Source organism: Phyllopteryx taeniolatus, chromosome 8 (genome assembly GCF_024500385.1).
Source record: "Phyllopteryx taeniolatus isolate TA_2022b chromosome 8, UOR_Ptae_1.2, whole genome shotgun sequence".
Lineage (NCBI taxonomy): Eukaryota > Metazoa > Chordata > Actinopteri > Syngnathiformes > Syngnathidae > Phyllopteryx > Phyllopteryx taeniolatus.
The window spans coordinates 7692803-7716752 of record NC_084509.1 but is presented as its reverse complement, the minus strand read 5'-3'; the positions used below and the strand labels follow the sequence as shown (position 1 = coordinate 7716752).

Sequence of the window (23950 nt, the reverse complement as noted above, 5' to 3'; positions counted from 1 at the left end):
TCTTTTTTCATGAACGAGCACATCCACTTGCAAAAATTATTAACAGCACGTCAACCGAATAAATGTGGGCGAAAAGAGCAGTTGTCGCTCTCTGTCGAATCTAATTTCCACTTGTTAATACTCGCAATTGTATTAGAATTTTGCCTGGCGTCCCAGTGGAGCAGTTTTTAACTCATTCCCTGCCAGCCTTCCCAGTTAACATGGATATTTGACTTCTAAAGCCATCAATGGCAGTGAATGTGTTACGAACGACACGCATCTGTGAAGCGGCCCAGGATGTTTCACCATGCGTGTACTGTGTGATGTGCAGCTGTCTGGCAAGCAGTTTGCATCCGAAGCCTCCGGAAAGGCCGTTTGACTGCCACTCTTCGGGGCCGCTTTGTGAGAGATTGTGCTGCTTTTTTGTTTTGTTTTTTTCCAAGCAGAGCCCAGGCACACTTGTAAGATAACATGCATACACTTTGGAAAATGTGATGTGATTGTAGATAAATGCTACAAGTGAACAAGTGATAGACTGGAATACTTAAGAGGAAATGCTGTGTTAAAGGCAATGTGTATATCATTGGAAGTAAATATGCAAAGTAGACCTGTATGTATTCGGTACCTGGGCCTTCTTTGGGGACTTACTTAGGGTTGCACCGTCAATAGTGAATCGCAAGAAATGGTTTAATTAGAATACACAAGAAGTGACTCCAGTCTGTGTGCTCAAGAACAATAACGAAAGATGGTGTGAAGCAGACGGCAAGAATTTCCACAAGGAAAGTCTTTTGGGAAACCTAAATTTGAAAACCTAAACATGCCTCTCAACCTTATTTTTGAACCCAAACCCTGAAGAGAACCATCCTTTGAACTCAGATCCTATCTTGAAATCCTAATTAGAAACCCTAACCCAAACTTCAAGCATCAACCCTGCCTATTTTGAAACTCTGCTTTAAAACACTAAACCAGGTCAGAGTGCAAAGATTAACTTTTTTTTTTTTTTTTTACTAATACCTCTAGAACCCCTTTAACAAACCAATAACTGCAATTTTTAGGTGATTATTTAGGGATCATACAGCAGTTTAACCAATAACCATAACACATAATGTGTCGTCTGTGTTTTGAATGTAGTGTCTCCCCTTCGGCTATTTTCGGCTGTGACGTAACAATTGGCACACCATCTGTTCATGCCGTGTTAGCGCACACACACACGTTGTTGCTCAATTTACTGCTGCTTAGTTTGCTGTTTACAATGGCAGCTAGTTATAATAATGGTGTGAGCAGTGATAAGAGCTTGTACGGTGGCCTGGAAGTACAAAACAATATAACAAATTGTGAAACACATTTACATTTCAGAGAACAAATAAACAAAAGCAGAAACACTTTTACACTTCAGAAAACAAATTAATAAAAAACGAAATATTTTTACACTTCAGAAAACAAATTAGCAAAAACCGAAACACTTTTACATTTCAGAAAACACATTAATGAAAGCAGAAACACTTTTACAAAAGACGAAACAAATTGCAATTGAGAAAACCCAGAAAGGGAACGTCCCATTTCAGACATTCTAAGAAAACTCACGCCCTTTCTCGGCAAGACCCGCCCCGCTTCAACATGATTGGCTCCCGCATCACGGGAAGGGTAGGCTACGCAGATGTAACGAGATGTCCATCCCAAATATAATCATTTTAAAAAACTAAGAAGTTTATTATGGTTAGGTTTAGGACTAGGGTTCCTCAGTCTAACTTTGTTGCATGACTGACTTACAACCTGCTTATGAAGGATTTTCGTCAACCCGAGGTGTGAATTTTTGGATGACTAGGGTTGTTTTGTTAATACATATTATACTGTTATATCATTTTGATTAACTTTTAATGTTTTTTTATCCCTTAGTGTTTAGCAATATTTGTTTTGATTACTTCCTGTTTACTTTTAGGTACTTAGGATGTAATAATGTTAAGTAATTTTCCTTTTTTCGGTAATTAATAGTAGATTGTGTGATATAATCAAAAGGGGGGAGCTGAGTTGGAAAACTTATGTTTCATATATACCAAATATTACTTATTAGTTTATACAACCTTCACATGCTTAATTGTTCCATGTTGTGACTACTAGCTGTTTTCCGGCCATGCTGTGGCGTCCTAGTTGTTCCCAGCTATGTTGTGACTACTAGCTGTTTTTCAATAAAGATAAGTTGAGTGCAGCTGGACAAAGATAATTGTTTTGCTTTCCTTTTCTTCTCTGTCTCTCTCACTTCTGTATAACAGATGTGATTGTTTGCTTGGACTTCAGTAAGGGGTAAGACTTATCCTCTCTTTGCAAAGACTTTTCTTTTTTCCTTGTAATAAAAACCCACAAAGACAAGATTGCTTCCTTCCTTATTCTGTCAGAAAAAGATTTGCCAAAACAAGGTTAAGGCAGTTTAGGATGAGTTAAGGTTAGGATTATGGTGGTTAAGGCTGGCGCACACTGAGCAGCGCTGCCGAAACGGTGTGCGTGTTTGGGACCGTTTCCTTGAGCGGCCGATCGGTCAGCCGCTGGTTTTGACCCGATTCAAAATTCTAATCTCCGTTGCACGGCGTTTTAACGTCCCAGATTCTATTTAATCAAAATGCACAGAAGCGTTCCCCTACGGTGAAAATACATTTCCGCGTTTGCTAGCTGTCCTGCCGCATTGCCTCGGCTCAAGCCATATAAATAGCATGCAAAGCATCAAATGTTGTTTTAGATCAATACTAACCCATATTCATAATGTATAATGTGCCTGTGCACGAAAAAGTGAACTTTGTGACCCTAATGTATGTTCAAATGAATGGCTTCCTTTCAGCTTCCTCTCTCTTTAACAACTTGCTTCTTCCTTAACTCTTAATCTATCTGTTTATGGTTTAAGAAATGTGATCAAGTACAATATATTGTATATACAGCATCAAACGCCTATACAGGCTCGCTGTTCAGGGCTTCCACGTGATCAATAGCTCGGCAACTCTTATTATCTTATCTTTTCTTATTACTCTTTCATGCGGTAAAGCGTGTTCTACCGGGATATAGCAGCCATTAATATTGGAGCAGGGCGCGTCCTTCCAGGAAAATGCGCCGGATTCCTAATAATGTCGGACGTTCCCTTTCCGGGATGTCTCGATTTTAATTTGTTTCGTCTTATATAAAAGTGTTTTGGCTTTTGTTAATTTGTTTTTTGAAATGTAAAAGTGTTTTAACAATTTGTTATACTGTTTTGCACTTCCAGGCCACCGTAAGCTTCTTTACCTTTCCAAGCAATAAAGTAGCAATACAAGACGAATGGATCCTCAACAGTCAATCGGCCGGGAGGTGCGGGAAGCTGCGCATCTGTGGGTGATGCTGAGCAAGTATAAGTAACTTTCGAACTGGCGTGTTTACGGAAACATTTAACAGAAATTATTGGATGCACAGGCATACGACCAAGGCTGAAACCAGCTTCAGTGCGGCATGTACAGGACACAGTGAAGGACTTGTACTATTTGTGGTTATTAAGCACTGAGCATTAGACATGTATTAAAACCAATGATATTTTAAACCAAATCGGCACGCTGTTTACCTTTCATGTACAGCTGACTGCTCATGACGCAATGGCTTTTTTTTCCTACCATGCCCCTGCTGGCGCAAACATACATTTTTCTATCGTCTGTCTTTTTTTGGAAAGTATTTCACCATACCGACAGACGTACATACCTCGACTCACAAGTGACCCGACTTACGAATTTTTGGAGAAACTAGCCGTCGCTTGGACGATTATTCGCTTTGAGTCGCAAGCAAAAATTTGTACTACGGTAAATGGTGGCAGCTACCTTTACAGCAGGCAGGAGATTGTGAACAATTCAATACACAGTGCACAGTGATGAACTCTCTCTTCTTGATCACAATCTTATTTTCTATTCTATACTCTTAATTCTCATCTTTGGCGATGCTGTCACTGGCCCGAAGGAGTCCTGATGAAGTGGCTCTGATGAAGGGGCTCTATTAACAGCGGAAGATAACACTACCAATAAACCAGGACACCCTCACTGCTGTTAAAAGATAAAATGTCTCACACATGGGGAAAAAACTGTTTTGACTGTCAGCTTCTGGCTTAATTGGACTCAAGATGCAGAAATACAAGGTAATGTGCTCCTCGGCGACTCTTCATTAACGGCGTGAAACCGTAAATAGTTGCAGTCGTTACTCGCTACCTGCCAGAATAATGAAAGTCCGAGCCTTCTCTTCCTCCTCTTCACTTTTAATCCATCCTGCAGGGCTTCTCTCCATGCTCCCGCTCAGCTTTTTAAAAGGCCAAGTGTTTCTTTCACATCAAGGTGGCGCAGAGGTGGCGTCTGGTGGGCGTGAAAGGAAATCAATGTGGGAACCTTTTGCCGTCAATTGGCCGTGTACCAATTTCTACTAGGGTTGGGAATCTATGGCATGAGGCCGATACGATACATATCTAGATATACAGGTAGTGATTCCACTCAAAAACGATATCTTTACAGGTGGAACGATTCAATACGATTCTACATTCGATATTGTTGAAAATGAAAAATTAAAAATATTGGTGACAATTAACATTTGCACAAGTGCTAATCATAAACAACCTTGACTTAACCCAATTCTATAAAATGAAGAAAATTTGTCGAACCTTATTTTCAAACATGTAAAAGACTACATAACCCTGAGCATTGTTGCTTTATGGCATTTTTTTTTTTTTTTTTTTTAAATATCAAATTACTTATTTAAATAGACCACAACAATTTTCTCTCCATAAACTCTGCACAAACAGCATTTAAAGAGCCATGCGGGGTCTCGCTTTTTTCATGGCTTTTTTTTTTTTTGCTGCTTGCTGAGTACTGACTGACTTTTTGAACTTTTAAGTCGTGACGACAAGCTTAGCTCAACTGGCGATTGTTGTGTCAGCTTCAGGATAGCCCTGGCTGTGTGTCCTCTCGGAAGATTCTTTTTAGAGTCACACAGTACCAACACGAATGTGTAAGTGGACCGCGAGGACTCGAGAAGAAGCATTAGTTTGCTGAGTTACAGGCCAAAGAAATTGCCGAGATGTACCTACCGTTGCCATATTGTCTGCGCGTTTAAAATCTGTAGTGCACATTTCGCCGCCGGCCCCGGTGTCGACGGCGGACTTGAGATAAGATGCGTAACGTGACGTTGCATTCAATGTTTACAACTCCTGGGGGAACGTTACTTTGCTATCGCTGCGACCACGAAAGTAGTTTAACTACTGAAAAGCTATTTGATGTTGAAAAAGTGACGCTACGGAGAAATGTTAAACAAGTAGTATCGCTAGTATCCACCACTGCTGTGTTTGGTTGTAAACATAATGTTACCTGCGGAGCACAGCACAGAGCACAGACCTCTCGCGCTTCAGGCAACCGATTCCTCGTCTTGCGATATCCGGTCCACAGCCCAACAAGCGATGTATCTAAGGATTCGTGGCAGATTTTCTATCGATATACTTGTCACTACCATTACAGTTGTATCTCTCGCCTTTACAAACGGCTATCCGGTCGCATCAGTTTATCGTTCCCATCCCTAATTTTCCACTGTGCATCCTTTTTCCTGCCCGCTATGTGGCTCATACGCCAGCGTCAGGTACAGTATGCTGGCCTGAGAATTTGAAACACTAATTTGGGTTTAATTAATTTCACCTCGTTTAAATCCAAATCCTGCTCGGACTCCCCAATTTGAAGTCCCGATGTAAAAACCCAACTCTGTCTTCAAATCCTAATTTAAAACCCTAACACTGGCTAGTAACCCTAATTTGACAACCCAACCTTTCTTTGAACCGCTAATTTAAAATCCTAACCCTGGCATTAAACATGACTTTAAAATCCTAATCCTGATTTGAAAACCTAACCCTACTTTGAAATCCTAATGATGGATTAAAACCCTAATTTGAAACCCTGATTTAAAAAAACAATTCTGTCTTGAAACCCTAATATCAAAACCCAAACCTTTTTGAAACCCTAACCCTGGCTTTAATCCTTACTTTGAAATCAGAATCCTGCTTTGGAACCCTACCCCTAATTTGAAACCCTAAATTGAAACCCCGAGCATTAACTTAAAACCCTCATTTTAGGCCCAAATTTGGAAAACCAAACTCTGCCTTGATACCATAATTTAAGACCTAACCTTGTCTTGAAACCCTAACACTGTCTTAAAACCTAAATTTGACAACTCAACCCTTGTTTGAACCCTAATTTGACACCCGAACCCTTAAAACTGATTTTAAAATCCTAACCAGGCTTAAACCCCGAGTTTGAAACGCAAAACCAGGTTTAAAATCCTAATTTGAAACTCTACCCTTTGTTTGAAACAATATTTGTAAACCCTAACCCTATTCTGATATTGAAACCAAGGTTTGAAACCTTTCAATTCAACTCTTAATTTCAAACCAAAAACTTGAAACATGAATTTGAAGCCCCAATTTTAGACCCTAATTTGAAACCCTAATTCTGGATAACATTAATTTCCAACCTAAAAATGGGGTCATAACCCGAATTTGAAACGTTTGAAACCCAAAACCGGAACTCAACGTGACTTCAAACCTCACCCTTCCCTGTAATGGAATTTTTAAATCTTAACTAATTTGAACCGCCAACCCAATCTTGAAAACCTAACCCTAACTTGAAATCCAAACAACATCTTCAAACCCTGACCCTTTGCAGCCCCAATTTGAACACCCTAAACCTAATTTGAAACCCAAATCCAGGTTTAAAAGAGTAATTTCCCATCCTAATCTTGGCTTGTAACCCTAATTTGAAGATGATTGCAATGCATATTGTAAAATTCTCCCTCATCCTTCCCTTAGTGTGTGTGTTTCTTCATGGGCAACAGTTGTTGTTTTGACAGGTTACCTTTACCAGCTCCCGCGGCCAATAAGATAATAAGCGCGGGCCACTCAGGAGTGCGACAGGCTGTCCCCGACAACAGAACAATCTCGGGAGAGTCTCCACCGGGATGCCCGACAGAACACATTTGAAATCACGTCCAAAGCGACGTGTTTGTGTGAGACCTTTTGCCTGCGCCACTTCCATGCTATTTTTTGTCGGCCAAGTTGTTGGCCGCAACGAGTGGAAATTGGCCAGCGACGGCTTCCCGCCTGTTCTTGCAATGTTTGTGTTTGTGTCACGTAACGCATCCACCTGAGAAACACTGTCGTTACAGCTAACACGTTTCCTTTTATAACACCGTAAGGTCATTCGTTGCAATGAGTGCTAACCCTGTTTAGAACAGTGGCTCTCAGAGACACGCAAACGCACGGGTTCGCAAGCTGTAACTTGGTGGTTGGAAAAGTGTCACACTTTCAAACCTTAACCTCGTTTTAGTGTTTTTGTTTTTAACTTTATGTTATGTTCAATTATTTTGTGTTTTATGTTGCATTTTGTTGTATTTATTTTTAGCACAGCATTTTGCTTCGGCTGCAGTTGTTTTTTGAAGTCCTCTATAAATAAAATGGAGTGAGGTTGAGTTGTCTTAAAACCTAACCATGGGTTGAAACCCTACTTTCAAAACCTAATGCTTGTGTCTAATCTTGACATAAAACCCTACTTTGAAACCCTAAACCAGGCCTTGATACCCTACTTTGAAACCTGAACCCTGGTTTGCAACCCCAATCATGGCTTGAAATCCTACTTTTAAACTCTAACTGTTGCTTGAAACCCTATTTCAGAATGGTAACCAAAGCTTGAAACCCTAATCTCAAAGCAAACCCATCTTTGAAACCTCAACCTTCTTATGAACCCCTATTTTAAAACCCTAATTTAGGACCCTAATCCAGCCCTGAAAATTAAAATTTAAGACCCTCATCCTATCCCCAAACCCCAATTTGAAGCCCTAACCGTTGTACCAAACTTAAACCCTTGCTTGGAACGCTGTTACAGGCTCGAAACTCTACTTCCAAACCTTAACGTTGGCTTGAAACACTTACTTGAAACCCTGACTTGAAACAATGCTTGAAACAACATCAGAAAACAGACATGAGTGATGAAATTTGGCTGCATGCAAAGCAGTCCTGGGAATCACGTCAAAATAATTCATTACTTCTCAACGCCGACCGGACCATGTTTTAAATGTTTCACGCGTGGACAACTGAAGGCCATGACACGTACGTCAAGCCGACACGGTGGTACGGCACCCAAAGGACTCCTCTGTTCCTTCTGCACCGCCGAACGCATTTTTTCTGCAAGCATTCAACCAAAGCCTTAAAACCAAACGACGCGGTCCAAATGTGAAACGACATCGTTAACGCCTAAAAAAACAAAACACCTAAAGTCGTGAAAGGCTTTATTTCTCCTCATATATTCGACAAAGGAGCTCTGCGTGCTAGAAAAAAATTAATAAATTCAAAAAAAGTGTTTTATTGGACACAACGCTGTATAATTCATGACGAGGGCCGAGATGACACCAGCCATCCACATCCATTAAGAAAAGAATGCCACCAATGAACTATGAATGCAAATCAAACATCAATTAGCACTGGATCCACAGAGCTATTGTACCTCTGCCAGGGAGCATTAATTCACATCCTCTGCTTAAAAATGGCCAAAGATGAAAAGAAGGCACCAGTTAAAAAAAAAAAAAAAAGCAGACATAACAATAGGGGTGCTGCTAAAAAAAAAATACTGCACTCTATTATAGAAGCAGGGAATTATTTTAGTGATTAAAGTGATTTAAAAAAAAAAGGTGGATTCATGTGGAGTGACAAGTGCTAGTCAGAATAATAAGACACTCACTTGGACACCAGCGAGAAGGCTTCGGCGCACACAGCCGGGCACGGCACCAGCTTGATCATCACGTGCTCGGCGGCAGCCTGGAAGTGCGCGCGCGTCACCTTGTCCAGCACGGAGGCCAGGGTGGCCACGTCGCCCGCCTTGGCGCTAGGGTCGCCCCCCACTGTGTCCAAGATGTTGCCCCCGTGTACCACAAGCAGCAGCACGTGCGTCCGACATTTAGTGTTCTACAAAAGACGGGACACAATCACTCCATGAGATGTATCAGCATGTGCCTCGTTAACCAAGGTTATTGTTTGATGGGGTTCCGTGTTTCATATAAGAGTTGTAAGCATCCTACCTCTCCGTCCTCCAGTCCTTCGATGCTGCTTTGGGGGGCACAGCGTGGATCGCCCAGCTGGTAGAGGACCTCTGTAAGGGGAAATAAAAAAAGAAGTAGAGGGTTCGATGTGGTCGATATTTCACGAATGCACTAATCTTGCTTTCTTTTCATTGCACCTGCAAGTGGTCAACTGATATGCGTACTGTATTTTTTTGACTGTATTTTCTTTCCCTATAAGAAACTGGCCAAGCTCTGGAAGATCTCATTCCTTTTCCTCGCTTATTGCTTGTTTATTCGGTTTTATTCTTTTCTCTATTCCCAGCATGGCACACACAAGGGAGATTGCTACTCGGTGACACTAGTTTTTGGTCACAGAGCAACAGAAAATCGATGGAGGGAGGTTTCCTTTCTTGTACAAAAAGGAGAGGGAAAGAAGGAGGGAGCGTGGGGGGAAGGCGGAAAGTTCCGGCATTCCCGGGAGGCAAAACATTGTCGGGTCTCACACAAGGACTATTTCAAGACGAGAGGTCTTTACATGCTTGGAGTAATAAGCCGAGTTTAATGGCTGCTACTAATAACGCAGCCATCTGTCCACATTAGCGTGATTAATGGATTTCAGCATTTATTCCAAAATCACTGTGGTGTGCGATACAGCACGATTTGGATATAGATACAATAAAAGGCCACTACTGCCGATAAAGATACCCATACTAATATGGATACTTTTTGATAATGAAGGATGGTGCATGATCAAATTGATCCAACACAGCAACACTTGGTATTGATATCCAATAATAGGTCAATAAGGAGACAGTATCACCGATACTGAGACGTTTTAATAAGCAAGGCTTGTGTGTGATTAAATTGATCCTTTATTGCAATATTTGGCATCGATATCAAATAATAGGTCAGTACAGAGCCAATATTGCCTATACAGATATGGATACCGGTTACGTTTCAATAATTAAGATGGGTGTAATTTTAAATTGATCCAATGCTGTAAAATGTGGTATCGATCCGTAAACCAAGCAAACACGGCGAGTTTCGATTTTTGATCATAAAGGCAGATGAATCAAGTGATCCCATATTGCAATATTTTAGTATCTATCCAATACCAAGTGAATACAGGCCCTGTATCGCCTATACAGATACCAATACAATAAAGGTGGCTGCAACATTTTTGATTTGATACTGCAAGATTTGGTATCAATCTGATGCCAACTAAATTCAAGGCCTGTATCACAGACCACACAGGTACAACTCCATAAATTAGAATATGGTAGAAAGGTTTATTTATTTCTGTACTCCTACATTATAGCGATTCATTAAACACTTGGGAAAATACTTTTCAGAGGGCAAATCCCTCCCTAAATTCTACATTAAAAATAATTGTCATTGTTTCTTGTTTGTTTGTTACATAATATTCTAGTTTCCAGAGATTAGAATTTGGGGTTTTTGGTTTCTACAAACTACTGTATAGTCATCAAATATATACATATATATATATATATATATATATATATATATACATTTCTTTAAAAAAAATCGGGTGTGTCGTGCCTCTCTGTAATATTTATAATTGAACTTTTTTCACTAAATTAAGCTTATGACACTATTCTATTTTATGGAGCTGTACCTGTCCATGCAGCACGGTGGAAAAAACTGGTTAGCACATCTGCCTCACAGTTCTGGGGAGTGGGGTTCAAATCCCGGCCCCACCTGTGTGGAGTTTGCATGTTCTCCCCGTGGCTGTGTGGGTTTTCTCCAGGTACTCCGGTTTCCTCCCACATCCCAAAAACATGCATGGGAGGTTGATTGAAGACTCTAAATTGCCCGTAGGTGTGAATGTTTCTTTGTTTGTATGTGTCCTGCGATTGGCTGGCGACCAGTTCAGGGTGTACCCCGCCTCTCGCCCGAAGATAGGTGGGATAGGCTCCAGCACGCCCACGACCCTTGTGAGGTTAAGTGGTACAGAAAATGGATGAATGGATGGATGGATGTACCTGTACATAGAGTCCCCTGCATATTATCCTGAATCTCATATTCATGACCATATATAACACATCATTCAACGAGGACCTCCAGAACTTTGATGAGAAGACAAATAGATTGTCAACATACGGCAAATGATTTATTACGGTGCCTCCAACTTTACATCCAGTATTCAAATTAAAAGTTGGTCTCTCAATTAGTCAGCATTAAACAGTGGTGACAATATCCCTCCTTGTCTTACTCCACTGGACATCGTGAACAGTGAGGATACAGTTGAACAACACTTGATTCGTAAACTCTGGAATCTATACCAATATACAATAAGTCTTACCATTACTGGACAGACCCAATGATCTATTCACTTTTGGAATATTTAATAATATTTAACACTGTCAAATGCTTTGGAAGCATCCATAAAACAGATAAACATGGGACTGTTGTAAGAATTTGTAAGCATGAATGATAGTAATCCATAATCTCTTTCAAAATAAAAATACACAGATCAGTCCCGTGCCTTGCTTTTAAGTCAAATTGACAGTTGGAAGTGTACAAGTACTCCTCCATTCTTGATAATAAAATTTGCTAACTTGCTCCAAACACCTGTAGAGAGTGCCGCTGGCCTATAGTGCGCTAAGAACGCTAATGCTAAAAACAACACAACAGCAAAACAGGCACAGTGATGGGAAAATGTCCCAAATTAGTCTCCTTTTTTTAGCCAGTCAAGGAGACAAACTGGATGGTTTGGGTCTAAATGCGGGATCAGAGATGGAAGGACTGAAGAGGTGTGAATTATTGAACCCCCCGTTTGGAGCCCTCTCGGTACAAATGGCAAACACGTTCAGAACGGCCTCCTGAAACGTGATGTTTCTTGCGTGCATCTTTCCCGTTTGCTCTCGTTTCCCCTCAGGTCTCTCGCGCCGACAACGCGGTGTCACATTAATCATGTGGAGCCGAGCAGATGGTTGGGGCGCCGCAGGAGGATTGCGACGTGAGGAAAGCCAGCAAGCCAGCAAGTGAGCGCTGTTCTTCATCTGAAAGATAACTAACTTGAAACACCAACCCAGGTTTGAAATTTTTACTTGTAACCTTAATTTGAAGCCCTAACTGTCATTTTGAAACCTATTCCTGGTTTGAAACCACAATTTGAAATCTTAACTCAGGCCATGTACCAAATTTGAAACCCTAACTTGAAACCCTAACCCAGGTTTTAAATCTTATGTTGAAACCCTAATTTGATACACCGTTGAGCCTGACTCACGTAACACATTTGAATTCTTAATTTGACACTCTAATCTGAACCACAAACCTTCGCTGTATCCCTAACTTGAAACTTTGAAAAACCAACCTCGGCTTGAAACCTTCATTTGAAACCCGAACTGTAAACTCTTAAGGCTTACTTCTTCCGTTCCTTTCGGCTTGTCCCCTTTAGGGGTCGCCACAGCAGGTCATCCTTTTCCATGTAAGCCTAGCTCCTAGAGCGAGAACTAGAACCCCTAATCTTGTCTTCAAACTCTAAATTTAAATCCTAACTTCAACCTCTAACCCAGACTATAAACCCTAAATTTGAAACCCACTACAACGCCTTCAAAAACTAAAAAAGATTATCCCGCTTTACCGTGAGAGTTTCCATCTCTTTTTGCTCTGCTTTGAGTGAAGGTGTTTAGATTAGTGGAGTGGCAAATGTGTGCAGACAGACGTCAGAGAAGGAGACAATGGGAATCGAGGTGAGGTGCGAAAAGGGCAAAGTGGGTGAATAAATGGAGCACACAGGCCGAGGACAACTGGAAAAAATGAAGATGAAGGAATAATTGGCGAGGTTAGGAAGCCATAAAGGCTTCAAGGGAAGCGACAAATAGACGGAGATTTAATAGGTGGCGCTGACTGAGACGAGCCGGCTGCACTTTTCAGGCTTTCCGACAATGAGAGGCGTTAATTGCAGGTAGATTTCCCCTTAAAGTTACGACGCCGACCCGCAACCGTACCCCGATGTGACCCGCGCTAATGTCAGCGCTTATTACACACGCACAAATGATGATGGGACTAAATATGGACAGCTAGGAGCTGTTAATGCAATAACTCCTCTTGCCAATTATTCATGATAACGGGCACCTTGCAGAATACAAATAAATGCAATTACTAGAAATAATCCAGAGTAAAAAAATAAATAAAATGTCCATTCTCATGCACGAGTCCTGTTTCTGTAATGCAGTTGTTCCTTGCAAGTTATTGATCATAACCACCACTTAAATAGAACAACGATATATAAAAAGTCCAAGCAGGAGCATGTGGTCTTTTTGCTTTTTCATGTTATTAGTCTTTCAGAATCAGAATCATCTTTATTTGCCAAGTATGTCCAAAAAACACACAAGGAATTTGTCTCCGGTAGTTGGAGCCGCTCTAGTACGACAACAGACAGTCAATTGACAGAGGACACTTTTGCGACATAAAGACATTGACAAAGAACAGTCACTGAGAAATAAAGGGTTGCTAGTTATCTGGTCATGCCGGCACAATTTATTTATTTATTTATTTATTTATTTTTGGGGGGGACAATTGTGCAAAAAGATCCAGAGTCCTCTAGCACTTAGAGCAGTTTGAATGACTCATCTCGCAATAGTCCGGTGCAATGGCCATTGTGCAAAGGGCGCCGAGACTTCAAGGAATGTATGCAGTTTAAAGTGACTAGTAGCACGAGAATCTGGGACAATGTCAATAGTGCAAATGTTGCAGATACTCCTCAGTCAGTGTGCAAATTGGGCAGATGCTACTCTGGCATGAGTGGCCAGTATTGGTCAACAACAGATATGCAAATAGTGCAGCATGGTGAGACTACTACAGTGAGTGCACGAGTAATGTATAATTGGCCCGACAGAAATGTGACAACAAACTCAAGACAAAAAAATTGGCAGCATTTTGCAATGGAATTGTAGGTTAGCTGTTTAAGAAGTTGATTGCCAGAAGGAAGAAGCTGTTGGAATGTATGCTAGTTCAAGTTTGCATTGTTCGGAAGCGCCTACCTGAGGGAAGGAGCCGGAAGAGCTGGTGAACGGTGGTGATGTGGAGCGTCCGAGAGGATTTTGCACGCTCTTGTCTGAGTTCTGGCAGCATGCAAGTCCTCAAGGGTGGGTAGGGGGTTACCGACAATCTTTTCAGCAGTTTTGATTGTCCGTTGCAGTCGGAGTTTGTCCTTTTTTGTAGCAGCACCAAACCAGACTGTGATGGAAGAAGAACACAGGACTGATTCGATGACCGCTGTGTAGAACTGCCTCAACAGCTCCCGTGGCAGGCCGTGCTTTCTCAGAAGCCGAAGGAAGTACATCCTCTGCTGGGCCTTTTTGAGAACGGAGTTGATGTTGGTCGCCCACTTCAAGTCCTGGGAGACTGTAATTCCCAGGAACTTGAAGGTCTCGACGGTTGACCCAAGGCAGCTGGACAGCGTGAGGGGCAGCTGTGGCGAAGGATGCCTCCTGAAGTTCACGATGATCTCTACACTCTTGAGCGTGTTCAGCTCCAGGTTGTGTCGGCCGCACCACAGCTCCAGCCGCTCCGTTTCCTGTCGATATGCCGACTCGTCACCGTCTTTGATGAGGCCGATGACTGTGGTGTCGTCTGCAAACTTCAGGAGTTTGACAGCCGGGTGCAGTCGTTCGTGTCGAGAGAGAAGAGCAGCGGAGAGAGGACACAACCTTGGGGTGCCCCAGTGCTGATGCTGTGTGTGGATGAGGTGATCTCCCCCAGCCTGACCTGCTGTGTCCTGCCCGTCAGGAAGCTGGAAATCCACTGGCAGATGGCAGGCGAGACGTTGAGTTGGAGAAGCTTGGAGGAAAGGAGTTCAGGGATGATGTTGTTGAACCCTGAGCTTAAGTCCACGAACAGGATCCTCTCGTAGGCTCCTGCACTGTCGAGGTGTTCTTTGATGAACTGCAGTCCCATGTTGACTACATCATCCGCAGACCTGTTCGCTCGGTAGGCAAACTGCAGAGGGTCCAGCACGAGACGTTCAAAGGACTTCATGACCACAGATGTCAAGGCGACAGGCCTGTAGTCATTTAGACCCGAGATTGTAGATTTCTTGGGAACTGGAATGATGGTGGAGCGTTTGAAACAGGATGGTACTTCACACAGTTCCAGAGATCTATTGAAGATCTGTGTGAAGACTGGAGCGAGCTGGTCCATGTAGGCTTTGGGGACAGCATGGGGACACATGGTCTGGGCCTCCTGCTTTGTTAATCTTTTGTTGTTTGAAGATGTGTCTCACATCCTTTTGTCTCTCGTATAAATGTTTGAACATATTAATGTGTTTTTAAAATATATAGTTTTAAGAATCCTTGATTTCAACATATGCGTCAAACATCAAGCAATTACTTTAATACGATTGTTCCTTGACAGTTGTTAATGATAACTTCTACCTTGCACAATGGAAATAAATAACCTGAAATAATCCACAGAGCCAAAAAAAAAGTCCACTGCATAATCGGTCATGCACGGCCACATACGTGCACTAAATGCACAAAAGAGCCCGGCACTTGTGTGACAGTGGAGCACTTCATAGGTCCTTGATGCTTTTGTGAGTGGACCTGCTATTGGTGTGTGTGTGTGCGTGTGTGAGTGAGAAATGCATCTCTGCAGGAGAGATTTCTTTGATCTCCGTGGGAGCCCACTGACGTTTCTCACTGAAGTTCAGTCTTTGAGAGTATCCGCTTACTTTTCAGTTTGGAAGCTTGAAACCCTGCTCTTGGATCCAGCTACTCCCCATACGTGACAACATTAAAGATGGAAAACACTGTTATTATCTGTAAATCTTTAATATCTCGTTGTGGCAATGTTCTATATACCTGTAATAAACCCTGGATAACCCCAAGATGTTGTCTTTCTAGTTTATTCCTAGCAAGAAAGAGATAACTTGTACAGAGCAGATACACAGGAATACAGTATATAAAGTCTTCTGACTTAACAGCAGCTGCTGTCAAAATTTCCTAAACATGGAGTGACATAATCACAAACACACAATTGCTTACTGGGTAAGACAAAGAGTGAGTCGTCTTAGTTAATTGAAACGTTTCTCACTGAAGTTCAGTCTTTGAGAGTATCCGCTTACTTTTCAGTTTGGAAGCTTCACAAAGAGGCCTTAATCCAGCTAACCGGTTTTTGTCTTTTGAAACTATTTTCCCAGTGGAAAGAATGGAAAGGGTCTAGGCTCAAACTTTTGCCATCATGATAATTGGAAGCACAATTTTATGACGATCAAACTGTGATTGATTGAGATTAAATAATTCCAAAGCCTGCAATTAATTATATTTTTCTAACCAAGCACCATGACTAAACCTTGGCTTGAAATGCTAATTTAAAACCCAAAACCTGGCTTGCAACCTTACCTTGGTTTGAAAGACTAACCCTTGTTTGAAACCCTAAATCACAACTCTAACCCAAACTCTAAACCCTAATATGAGACCCTAACCTAGGCTTCAAATCCTACTTTGAGACCACAACCCAGGCATTAAAGCTTTATTTGAAACCCTCACCCTGGCTTGAGACCGTTTTTGAAAACCTTATCTCGGCATTAAATCCTAATTTGAAACCGTAACTCTATTTTCAAATCCTAATACTGTTTGAAATTTTGGACTTTGCCCTCTTATACCATCACTGGCACAACCTTCTGTGGTGGCATCACACTCAACTCAACATAGCGCAACATAGCCGCAGCTGTACACACACAAAAAAGATTTTTAAAATAATAATACGCTTTCACAACAGTCGCAGCTATACACAAAAATAATAATAATAATAATTATACAATCATAAATGACCAAACAAAAGCAAAAAGCAAAACGCACTTGGTGGATGGCGCTATTCCCTTAGATGCAAACTGATCTGAAGCTGGTTATCGCCATTGATTAGAATAAGAGCTGCAGAGTGTATTTACATTTACAATGCTACGTTACTGCAAGCGACCCTTGACAGGCATGAATGGAAAGAGACAAAATGCTTATGTATGAATATAATTATGGTTATTATGAATAGCAATGCATCCCTCACAGCAATGAACAAATCCCACAGTGGCTGCAGTGAGAGCTCAAGTATTCTATTAAAAATCAAAAACAATCTGCATAAATCTACATAAAACCCTGAGCTGATTTATGAGCACCGAGAGTACTAATGAAAGTTTCCCTTTGTGTCAGCAGCACTCAGGATGGCTAATCACGCCGGAGATTTGGTTGACTGGATCCTGTTAGGATTCTTCATTAGGACGTCATGTCGAGGATTAATACCTTGCAAGCATTTTACACCAAGAGTTGTCTTTCTCGTTTATTCCGTGCAAGATAGAGAAGAAATTGCACAAAGAATATGTAGGAAATGCAGTACGCAAGGTCTTCTGACTTACACAGCAACTGCAGTCACGCTTATATTAAACATGGAGCTGCCTGGCGATTACAAACATACAATTGTTTAACTTTAAACAGTACATACGAGAATAATCCTGGACAATTACATGCTGCTTCACCAGGTTTTTCAGTATTTATTACAGTAATATGGAATGTAGTTCATTGCCCAAGTGACTACAAACAATTGTACTCTTGTGATCACGACACGGCTCCATGTTTAGTTTCGGTGTGACAGCAGCTGTTGTGTCAGTCAGAAGACCTTAAATTGCGCATTCACAACATCCACTCTATGCAATTTCTCCTCAGTCTTGTAAGGAATGAACTAAAAAGACACCTGGCGGTGTTTCCCAGTAAACAATGTTATGTTTGTGGTCACGAAGCGATTCGTATTTGTCAGAAGACCATAGTTTTTATCATTTTCAGATAGCTGCTTGCTATGAGTGTTATTCCACTAGCAGCAGCAATTGAAGCCCACAGACGATGAGAACTAGAGAGAGAGTGCTGTAAGGTTCAAACAGATTGCATATTTTGCATGTCATCATCAGCCCCCACCCTCCCCCAGCACCCCCCTATGTTCATCTTGGGCTCACGATGCTCAGGATCCTTTTATTTTAATGCACCAAAACATCAGCTCAGAGCATCAGACTGTATGCTCCCTATTCTCATTTTGTTTTTTTACCTAGTTTTTGTTTCCACCGCCGGGCTGCTTGTTGATATGAGGCCAGTGACATTTGGAACATTGCTTATGGTATTTAAATGAAGCGGTGTGTGTGTGGGGGGGGGGTCGTGACATTTTGGCATTTTCAGCAACAAACCACGGAGAAAAAGCTAAATCAATTCAAGCACATTTGTCATATACTGCCCTGCAGTTCCATTATCTCTCTCCCCCCTCCCCTCTCTGTTTTCAGCACCTGTCTCCAATCAGCCTCATCACCACCGGTATATAAGCCTGGCTGTTCCAGGAAATCCTCACCAAAGTATTGCAGTTACTTCCAGCGGTACCGCAGCCCGTTTACCTCACGTAAGCTCCTTGTTCTCAATGTTCCTGATCCACGTCATTCCTGCCGCCAAACCAGCCGCCTGTCCTCACCACAGCCTGCCACCTGTCCAAGCCACCGCCTGCCAATCCACCTAGGACCACCACCATTTCCTTTCCTCAATAAACTGTTCATCATTTTACATCTGCCTCCGCCTGCTCTTGGATCCAGCTACTCCCCATACGTGACAACATTAAAGATGGAAAACAGTGTTATTATCTGTAAATCTTTAATATCTCATTGTGGCAATGTTCTATATACCTGTAATAAACCCTGGATAACCCCAAGATGTTGTCTTTCTAGTTTATTCCTAGCAAGTAAGAGATAACTTGTACAGAGCAGATACACAGGAATACAGTATATAAGATCTTCTGACTAAAACGGCAGCTGCTGTCAAAATTTCCTAAACATGGAGTCACATAATCACAAACACACAATTGCTTACTGGGTAACACAAAGAGTGAGTCGTCTTTCTAGTTTATTCATTGCAAGAAAGAGGAGAAGTGATTTTTGTTCTTTTTTTTAAGAACAGATACAGGGAATGCAGTGTACTGTACAAGGTCTTCTGATTAACACGGCAGCAGCTCTCACACTTACAGTATACATGGAGCCACCTCATAAACACAGACATACATTATTTGTACTGGGAAACACCACGAGTTGTCCTTCTAGTTAATTCCATACCAGAAAGAGGAGAGATTGTACAGAGCAGATGCATGGAATGCATTGTACGAGAGCTTATGATTAACACAGCAGCTGCTATCACAAAACGTGGAGCCAAAAGTATAATTGAGTTAATTGAAACAGATATTTAAAAAACAATTGGGGTAATAAGCCACATCCTTCTAGAAGGGAGGTTGCTGAGCAGACGTGCACAATGCAGTCCACAAGTCTTCTGACTAACTCGGCTGCTGATAATGCAACTGAACGTGGAGCTGCCTCTTGGTCACAAACCTAGAATTGTTTACCATTACTTAGAAGAGCGCGCACGAGATGAAAATAGAAATTCACAAGAGCAGACTGCTACATGTGATCGGGTAATGTATTTGTCTTTAGACATGGTGAAGCAGCACGTGGCTCACTGTCCAAGGTTATTCTCATTCGCTCTGTTACAAGTAGCTGCAAACAATTGTATGTTTGATATCAGGAGGCTACTGCATGTCAAGTTTAAGTGTAACCGCAGCTGGAGTCTTGGAACACCTTCTCTACTTCATTGTGTGTTTGTTCTGTACAATCTCTGCTTTTTTTGCAAGGAATTAACTAGAAAGAGAACTCCATCCATTTTGCGTACCGCTCCATCCTCACTCTTGGTGTTCAGGTGTTACGAGATGAAATCCACTGTATATTCAGTGTGTGTGTGCGCATGCGTACCATGAGACGGGTCCATGTGTCCCAGTGTCTCAATCTGCTCCACCAGGTCGTTGGAGTTCCACTGACTCATGCCCAGCAGCATGGCACTTTTCCCCTCCATCACATCTGCTGGGGCGCATACGCACAACCACACACACACACACAAATCAACGTTAAACATACATAAAAATAAGGACATTAAATATCAGACAACAAACTGACTTTCTCTGACAACTGAACCTTGTGCAGGGAACGAAACTATGACAAAATAGTCGCTTTTTTTTTTCTCAGCGTGTGCAAGTAAGAATTTCATTTTCATTTCAGTTTGTGAGAGTGCATATCAGCGGCGTCGGGGTGAAGCCTCCTATGTCTAAATTTGGTCAATTTCCTATTTTTTCACAAATCGATGCGACTGGTCAGTTCCCACGTGGGTATGTGATTTTTTTATGTTTTATGTTATTACTGATGAACATAAAGTGTTGAAAAGGGTTTGCTCTCTTTGACAATGCAATGCTAATGACTCAACAATCGTGGCTTTTTTTTTTTTGTTTCCTGAAAATTGAAGGTTTTGGAGATATGCCTGACATGTTATAATTAGGGCTGTTGAAAATGACGCATTAACAACACATTAACGCAAATTCCCTTTAACGACGCTCACTTTTTAAACGCTCGATTAACACACGACCTGTGGCTGTTGTGTGCGTACTTTGTTGAGTGCGCTGTTCCTGCTGTGCACACCTTGGCCTCTTAGGGGGAGTGTGATGCATCCATGCAGATAACAGCAACAACAACACAAAGACACAAGTAAACCACATTACTATTTTTCGCAGAGTAGGAAGCATATATGCCTGTGAGTATTGTTATAGCATCGTGACATGATAAATTGTGATATCGATATGGATCAACTCTGTGCAGTTTTGTTGAGAATAATAAGTCTGTTTAAAAAAAGTAGCCCATCAAAACTGGAGAATTTAGTCCAATGGTCCTCGGTTGCCCGTAGATGGTGGACCGCGTGCAACACAGATGTGAAGCACATCACAGAAACGGTCTTTATGCAACAAAATTTTAGTTCCGTGATTCACAGGAGAGCAAAATTATTTTTAAGTACTTACACTTAGATAATTCCTGTAAATTCTGCAGTTATTCACCACATACCTGTGATTTTACGGTAATTAACTCCAGTTTCCACTGCATCCACTGATTTTGGTTGACATCACACAGCGTTGCTGTATTTTGCACGCAGCAGAATTGTGAAGCCATGTGCTCCCAGCATGCAATGCGTCATAAAATGTTGAACTGTTGCCATAACGAAGACGTTCATCCTTAATGTGCATGAACGACATTGATTGTGTGCGTTTATGTTACCCGTAGTTCGTTGAATGTGTGACTTATTTAACTCCCGCATTACAATTATTTAGCAATTTGTTTTCATGAAACACTGACTGTGGGTTGTGTGCGTTGAGTGACATCCCAGTCAGTTCTGCTGTATGCTAAGTGAAGCCAAGATAAGCGTTACCTGGCCTACTTCTTCTGCCAGCAAAAAAAGCTCCAGTTTACCTTGTGTAACTCATCAGCACCTTGATTCCAGTTTGGGCTCATTTGGCTGAATTGCCTTGTAGGAATTGGTTAATGTAGTACACCTTGGAATTAGTAAACATAATAGCTGACTTCCTCTCAATTTCACAGCATGGGACCTTGAGACTTTTTAACACATCCTGTCATGATAGGCAATCCTAAACTTCCCCATTGTGGGATAATAAAGGTTATTTTCTTTTACACCAATTTGACCTTATTTGGCTGGATTACATATGAGGAGTTGGTGGAAGTAGAACGCCCAGGATCTGGCTGAAAATTGCCGCTTTAAACAAAAACAGCTGATTTCCTGTCCATTTTAGAGTACAGGTCCTTGTGATGTTTTCTTGCATCCTGTCATAAAAGACAAGCCCACCAAATTTTCCATTGATCAAAAGAAGTGGGTGGTAGGGGCTATTTCTTTGTTAACAGCTCCTGAGAATGTTTGACCATGTCAAAGCTACTGTATATTAATTGTTTTTAGCTAGTCCCATTGTGTTGGCAGTGCAGCTTAAATGGCGCGCAACCCCTGCAGCGGCGGGTAAAAACAAACAGCTGCGCTCCAAGGTGTCAGACTGTCACGGTCAATGATAGCCGAGATTCTATTGGACACTTGTGAGGCTTTCAACACAAGGACGAGCAGAGCCAGTTAGAGTGGTCAAGGGTTTGTGTCGGCTCATTCTGGATGAGTCATGCAATGGTGGTGGGGGGAGGAAAGGGGGCAGAAAAATGACAGATTCTCTCATCTCTCACTCTTCCTCCCACATACGCCAACGTACTGCCCGTTTGGATCACGCGGCGGAGGCTCAAATGGTCGCCGTTTGTCACTGGCGATCAGATCACTGTGGACAGTGGGAGAATGCAAAGTGAATGCACTTCACTCAATCTTCGGGAGGAGCAAAATTGGAGTGCACCCCGCAATATGCACTCCTGCTGAGGAAGGGACGGTGACTCAGTCAGGCTGCCAACAGACTTTGGGATCGATATGATGGATTAAATTATCTATTTTTGCTCATTCTGTAGACTTTGATCGATATAAACTTGTTTGTGTAGTCTCTGGAGGCCTGATGGATGGACAACTTGGCAGTGACCGCAATTAATTCAGACCTGAGGAGTTTTCCGCTGAGACAGCTGCTGTGGAAATGCAGAGAGAGAAAGCAAACGGAACGCGAGCCAAGTTTTCAACTAAGAATAATAAAGCTTAGCTATGAGTACATTGCTATCCTGACTTATGAGTGCACTGACATGGGTTTTTTGAGGTAGGAGCCGTCGCTTGGTCGATTTTCTGCTTTGTGTTACAAGCCAAAGTTGGAGTTACGAGCAAGTTTCAGATACACTGCTGCTCGAGTAAAGTGGAAAAATCTGGGGTCCCAGATTCTGGTGCTACATCCCTGCGTCAATCATTAGGCACACATCAAGACAAATACTACAGTATAAACAGTCATTGCACTTTATAAAACCAGTTTATTTCTTTTATTGCTGTATTGGGGTTTTATACAATACAGTGCTATTTTTCTTTATCTGATAAGCTCTTCAGTTTATTGGACTTTATTTTGGGACGTTTTCCACGGCAACTCATCAAAGGCTCCACCTATATCATACGTTGTGGCCGAAAAAAGATGTCACAGCCCATTGGTCTTGTATCCCCAATTCTAATTTGGGTTCATTTGACTAAGTTATCTTGGAGAAGTTAGTTCAACTTGGACCTCTTGGAATTAGCCGAAATAAAAAATTGCCTCTTTTAACCAAAATGGACAACTTTCTGTTCATTTCATGACATGGGTCCTTGAGAGTTTTTCCTGATAGACAATTACATCGAGGGGCGCTCAACCACCGACTCTGTGCAAGTTTGAAATGACGCTAAAGGTTCTTGAGTTATTTCAATATCTTGTTGCCTGTCAAAGTCTCCACCCACATCCTGTAGGCTGAAATTCTTAATTTCATGTCACCCGTCCGTCTGTATAGAATCACTGATTCCAACTTGGGCTCATTTGGCTCAAATGCCATGCTTTCACTTGTATAGCGCTTTTCGACGTTCAAAGCACTTTAACACTGTCTGCTCAGTCACCTGTTGATGATGCAGCATCGGGAACATAACGGGTTCAATATCTTGCTCAAAGACATTTTGATACACAGGGGCTGAGAATCAAACTCACAACCTTCAGGCTGGGAGATGACTACAACACTGAGCCATGCCTTCAAGGAGATGGTTTAATGGTGCCATATTTTAATATTTTCTAGTAATATTGGTTCTATTGTGCCTCATTAAACGTGAAATATGAATTAAAATCATCCACGCATTCCTGAGTTATTTTGGCGAGAGGCCTGAAATCAGCACATTCAAATTTCTCAAGCTCATATATGTCACTAGTGAAGATCTCTGCCTACCTCTCCGCCCCCAAGAAAGCGCCGTCAACATAACAAACACGTACTCTCACAAATAATGACGGTTGGGTCTTCGAGACGGAGGGAAACAATCACAGCAAAGGGGGCGGTCTTAGCCAAATATGGACAAAGCAGATACAAATCTGGGTCAAATAGAAGTAGCGGTCCAAG

At 41.8% G+C, this 23950-nt stretch overlaps 1 protein-coding gene across 4 annotated transcripts in view; it reads right to left on the bottom strand.

Annotated features, from left to right (window-relative positions):
- Positions 1-23950, bottom strand: part of pitpnm3 (PITPNM family member 3) — an 89502-nt gene that overhangs the window by 44165 nt on the left and 21387 nt on the right. For 2 of the 4 annotated variants that reach the window (XM_061782767.1, XM_061782769.1), the window contains 3 exons: positions 19844-19951; positions 9079-9149; positions 8742-8965 (listed from right to left, as the gene is read on the bottom strand). In XM_061782767.1, coding sequence (XP_061638751.1) covers positions 8742-8965; positions 9079-9149; positions 19844-19951 — 403 coding nt within the window. The remainder of the gene's footprint in view (positions 1-8741; positions 8966-9078; positions 9150-19843; positions 19952-23950) is intronic. The other 2 variants (XM_061782768.1, XM_061782770.1) reach the window with 1 other exon arrangement.